At 34.0% G+C, this 6,292-nt stretch overlaps 1 protein-coding gene across 1 annotated transcript; it reads right to left on the bottom strand.

Moving 5' to 3' along the window:
* Positions 1 to 1,049: 1,049 nt before the first annotated feature.
* LOC132561711 (probable methyltransferase-like protein 24) lies at positions 1,050 to 4,875 on the bottom strand (the record flags this gene model as incomplete). Its single annotated transcript, XM_060226410.1, has 5 exons — positions 1,050 to 1,373; positions 1,993 to 2,140; positions 2,755 to 2,829; positions 3,199 to 3,327; positions 4,724 to 4,875. Coding segments are annotated over 5 exons (828 nt in total), but the record flags the coding sequence as incomplete, so codon positions are not given.
* Between the last annotated feature and the right edge of the window lie 1,417 nt (positions 4,876 to 6,292).

Genomic DNA, 6,292 nt, shown 5'->3' on the forward strand with positions numbered 1-6,292 from the left:
ACATCTCTCACACAACGGTAATATAAGCAGTTCACTATATCTATAATTTACTCTTATTGTACCACATCGTGAACACGGTAGGATTGTACAATTACGAGCGTTGTGACCCTGATCTTTACATTTGAAACATGAAAACTCGGGGCAGTCTCTTAACACGTGATCTAATGAGTGACACAAGTGACACATCTTTTCTGATTGTCATGTACTTCATTTCAAATTGTCATTACCTTATGACATACAATACAATGATCTGACACCAAAGATTCCTTCAAAGACATTGATGACATCTAGCTGTAACAAGCTTATTGTCTACAACATTCACTAAATACGCAGTCCTTCCTGTAATTCCGTTAGCGGCTAATTGGGCCGTCCTGAGTCGCCATTCTGCTATCCCAGAATAAGTTATCAAAATATTTCAAAACGAGAATGATTGTTTTAACATTTTGAATGGTTTCTTTATTTCATCAAATATATCGATAATATAAATGAAACTAATAAATAGAGCTAGATCCCTTCCTGCCGATAATTCGTGTCGATTTTACTTAGTTCTAATGGTCAGACGTTCGTGGCATGTTATTGAAACTTTATTTCGAGTATGTGCCCGCGTGTACGTAAAGGTACAGCTTCATCGAATATTCTTTCACTCAGGTAATGAATATTATTATGTCTGTAGTCAGGTTGTTACATCTCATTAATTGAGTTTCGTGACGTTATTTTCGGATGACGTATTCGATTCATTTATTAGATACGATTACACATTTATAGTACAAACAAATTGATCTTATTGCAATGTTTACCATTTTACCTCTCTTGCTAGTCAGATTGTTGTCATATTATCAAAACATGAAATTAATCAGTATCCGAGCAACAAGGGTATTCCTATTTATTATGTAAAAAATCACTATTTCATATTTCGCAATAACACATCAATGTTTCTACATGAGCATCAATACTTGCACATTCAAGAATATGTGTCATAGTTTATCCATATTTTGTAAAAGAGTTGAACATATGGTTGCCGACAAATTCATTTATCAATACCATTTTAATCAGTCACTAGAACTCATCATGATATTGGGCCCATTCCGTATTAAAGAAATCTCGTGACATGCCAGTGTTGATTGTTTTGTGTAAAGCGATTTGTATCTACAGAAAAGGTTTCTGTTCATCCAAAATATTCTATACCCTGCATCATAAATATTTCTGAGAACAGAGAGGCGATGTATCCACATGTCCCGTTGTGTAGTGTACTTCTGAGACCACAAGTGGAACTCGATAATCAACTGCTTGGGGAATTGTCCAGCAGCAAACATTTCCGGAAGTACATTCCATTCCCAGGCCTCTATATCCATCTTGACGACGTTTGGCATCCGCTACAGAAATACAGAATGCATACAAATATACTATTAGACATATGAAAGGAAGATATACTCTGTTCAAATAAAGTGGTTTATCATGTGTTTCATTTTGTAAAGGACCACAACTCGTGTCATTCGCCTTCTAGACTATAACGTTCGGGCCCTTATCATCACTGATGAGTCCAAGATTGCTGAAACAGCTGTATGATACAGTTAAATTCATTGTTTGACTCTTTTGTATGTGACTCTGGGGTTTTATACAATCTTCAGGACGGACGTTCTTTTGCGTATGTAAAGTGTGTTCGCGTGAGTCTAATGCTTCAGGAAGAAGACAGATTTCTTCACATCTTGTTCCGTGTAACGGAGGACGCTGTTACCATTCTTATACCCTATCTGGTTTGCTATATATATTTTTTTATATAGAATATTTACACATGGTTTCGTTTCTTAAACTTAAACGAAACCTTGTATTCTAAATATCCGTTTGATGTACAAAGGATCAAACTAGTCTTTTTCGTCAACAAGGTGTTACACATGGTAGTTTAAATTTTGCCATGCCATGTTCCAGGGGTGCAGGTTTCGGAAAATATGATCAATTGATTGATCAATTTGATTGTTTATTGGAGTAGCCTACCTTTAAGTGGTTCAGTTCTGTTCGAATATCCAAAAATGTCTGCATGCGCCACATAATGCCGTCTGGGTTTAAACGGGTGATGTCGGAAAGGCCAGTATCGTGAAAATATGATTGATCCTTGATTCTAACATATCCTTTTTTCCCCGTGCTTTTTGAAAAAAAATTAAACAGGTTTTGAACAATTTTAAAAGCTACAACAGCAGCATAATGCATGAAATATGTTTGTCTTATTTAGTGACATCTCCCGTTTACAAAATAAAATGGATGCAAAAGGAAGTCGTTCGAGTGTTTGAAATGAGGAGGAAATCATTAAGACTAAGACTGGTTTCCAATCCAGTACATTGCTTTTTGGTTAGTAAACCTGACTGGGGTCAGATGTAGTGTAAAAAGAGAAAATACCAATATTTCAATAGCATCATAATCAAACCATAAATTCAATAAATACATATCATTTCTACTGCTCGACAGGCTGAGCTGTGATTGTTACAGATGGTCGTAGTCTCTGATTGAAAATGAAAAACACGTGATCACAAAACACGTTGATAATGACGTAATAAATTTTCATTGTCGACTTTTAGGGTTTTTTATTTTTACTGTGAGAATAGCAAACATGGTTAACTAGAATGGAGTTATACATCTGAAGCGGAAAGACAGCTTACAACATACACGCACACCCCCAAATGTGTTTCTCACAAGCAAAAGACAACCCACTCGTCAAAAGCAAACTTTAGTTAAGCAATACTTGATGCATTAACAACTTACCTTGGATCAAAGGAATGAACCTCACAGTTGTAATAACGAGCAATGTCGTCATCGAAAGGAAAATCATTAGCAATACTGCAAGTTAAGAAAAAATATATATGTTTATATCAACAGTCCCAGTAAGCCAACACATTTAGCAAAATTGTGTAACGGCGAAGGCAGTTAGAACACACTAACATCGTCAGAATGTATGGATTAAACACTCAGTGATCAATCTCAATTTATCTCGATCAATTTCCACATACGAATGGAATGGAATACTTCATAACTTCATAATCATGAATAATTCAATTTGGTATTTTTTTTGTTTCACTGGTAAAACAAATCCATATCCATATCAGCACGCGATAACAGCACAGGTTAAACTATCAAATTACAACTGCTGTCTTTTCACTCAGTAAGAAGATTATATAAAGTGTCATTTCTAAGAAATGATATACTTACCCAAAAGAGTACACCAGACATTTATTTCTCGGGAGATACTTTGGTTCAACACATATATCCCATCCACTATCCGTAATCTTTCCGAACCTCCGTGGGGTTTTACATACGGTTTGTATGGTACTTAGGTATCTATAAAATAAGTAGTTGATACGTATAGTAATAATATAATCAGACAACGTCATATACCTTAGAATTGTTGCACTAATCCGGCCTCAGTCGATATTTCTGTTTGTTCTCCATGAATTCTCAAATATTTATACAATGATAGCGCAATAATTGTTTTATAACATTTCATATAAAATTTTAACCATACATCTCATATCTAACAAGCATTACAGATCCTATCGAACCTTTAATACTAATTATGTGTAATATATGACAAAAATGTTTATTTTAATGCAATTATTAACGGTTTTCTTTTGACAGTGAGGCAAACCGCTTAATTTTAGCTTGTTCCTTGACATCTTGCTGGCTATTTGCCTCCATATCTAATATTACAAATGCTGGGCGCTGAAGAAATACTTTTTTGATTGGTTAAAAAATAAATGGAAAATCTTTTTATTAGGAAAAGAACAAAGCGGTACAAAATAATAAATTATCCGGTTTACAGTGCAATATCAATAAAAATCGTAGAACACGTGACCGTGTATCGGCAAATGAAAATGCAGAATAAAACAATTATTTAAGAATATTTCTCCCTGGATGGTTATGGTTGTGTTCTACTTCTCCATTCATTCAAGAACTATCTGATAGAGTAAAACAAAAGGACTAACTCGGGTTACCACATTGTTATGGTAATTACTCAGACAACGTCATTTACCTTAGAATTGTTGAACGTCGCCGAATTTACCAATGACAACGTTCCTTTGATCTGACGAAACCGGCAATAATTCCTAGATGCTGTTAGACTGGATGACTAATTAGTACATAATTCGTAGCTTTCATTTCGTTCGGATTTCACAATATATCATTAATTTGCTAAACTGATTTGGTAACATAACTCCTTGTTCTTAAAACTGAAGTTACGACAACAACCGCAATCTGGTCATGTCGATACCAAGATCAGCCTAACATATAAGGCAGAACAGCAGTTGAAATGTCTGTTGATTTCGTTAATTCAGTGTCGTATAGTATCTTGTATAGTGGGTAAGTAAGACCAATTGGCTAAACGAATCGACTTTGTACTTGTAGCTGTTGTCGATTTCTGTTAGTTGAAATAATGAAATAAGACCTTTTAAAATAAGCGATCTATCCGAGCCGAAGTCAATTAGATTAGACATTGTCGATATTTTGGATTTTCCTAGCCTCGAGAGAGATTTGTTACCAAATTTCATGTCAAGAAGTTCCCAATAGAGACCTGCTTTTTCTGTTTTAGAATATAATCTGCCCTCAGTATATGTTCTCTTTTTTAAAATGCCCCGAGCCTACGCTGATATTGACTTGTAGGAATTAGTTCAATATTCATATTATTAACAGCCCAATCATGCCAACCTATATGTTTGATAACGATTAAAAGAGAACTTACCGTTGATACAATAATTCTAGGTCCGGTAAAGTCATCCTACAGAGATCCGACACAGGTGGTAGCAGGTAAAAATCTGTATTATAGTCGTAAATATAAGGGTTCGATATATTTTTGAGGACACATTTCATTATTTCATCAGAAATACGCATGTCCTGAAATAAAACATAAGTAAAGAGAAGAATGTGTAATGTTTAAAGACAAATAGAACAATTACTTATAAAACCACAAAGAAAATACAGACATGTTAATAAAATGTTATTTCAAATATAGATTACATGAAACTACGACAAAAAAGTTGCATGGTGATTCCGGAATAACTACAAGGAGACTTCCTCCAGATCTTCTGAACAGGTAAGCGTTTTAGGCTTTATCAAAGACAGCCCCATGTAAATCTTTGTGAATCCAAGAGACAATGTAACGTCCCCAAAATAAGAACTAATATATCACGTGGTTAAATCTTATGAAGAAATTGAATCAATTTCAGTCCATTAATGGTGGAAAGGCAATAATATAATGACATTTTCATCGTATCGTCTCCGTAGCAATGCAGAAAATAATAACACATTCAGATAGTGAAATTATAATTACATAGTTGTAAAGTTCCGTCTATGCACCATTGATACCTGATCTGTTACCTCCCCACTTGTTTGCAGCCTTTAAATCACCCTGTATTGCCCTTAATGACCTTTCCGGTGTGTTTGAGACGTGATGATTATAAATAAAAACCCACACTCGCCTTCAGTATATCAATACCTCAGACACAATACCACGCTGACGACTTAATATTGAAACAGTTTTATAGGCCAACATGAGCAAAACGAAACATACGATTTTCAGAACAATTAATATGTAGTACATATCCAATGCAATGATATACTGTATCTGCCACTTCTATAAACATTGTATAGGTACACTAGGGTTATAATATCAAGTTATAGTTTTTTTTTAATTTTTAATGTTTAGAAAGATATGCGGATGTATATATATATATATATATATACAACGTATGCTTACCGATTTTAGGTCTCTCGTATACCCTCCAGAAGCTTTCTTCAGGGAGATAGAAATAATAAAGATAATTATAGGTAAATAATTACAAAAATCCATCTTAATGTTTGAAAATTATGTTTTCAAAAACGTTCAGTATAAGCCATTGAATTATATAGTGAATCACTTGAAATCTGTTTTCTCTTTTCACTTTAAACATATATAAAAATCGCGTATATTTATCTATTTACCAATTAATTTATGTAATATAAAAGCGATAAATATTTTAAAAGAAACTATAGAGATGAATGTGTATCATTATGTATATTTGTAAGATACAACCTTCAGTGACGGAAATTCTTCATGTCTTGTGGTAGGCGGGTCTTGTACCTATTCAGAGTAAAAATGAAAGAGTGGAGTATTTCAGCCTTATTTTAGTTTTGCATGTCCCGACTACTATACTCATGTTGATTGGGCTAATTGAAAATATTGAAACATAAGATTTAACATTGTCTGACCCTTTGGTTGTAGCAATATGGAACAATATAACACATGGAAAACACATTGGAGATTACTGAAACT

Source organism: Ylistrum balloti, unplaced genomic scaffold (assembly GCF_031769215.1).
Source record: "Ylistrum balloti isolate Yb309-2 unplaced genomic scaffold, AGI_CSIRO_Ybal_v1 Utg371268, whole genome shotgun sequence".
Taxonomy (NCBI): Eukaryota; Metazoa; Mollusca; class Bivalvia; order Pectinida; family Pectinidae; genus Ylistrum; species Ylistrum balloti.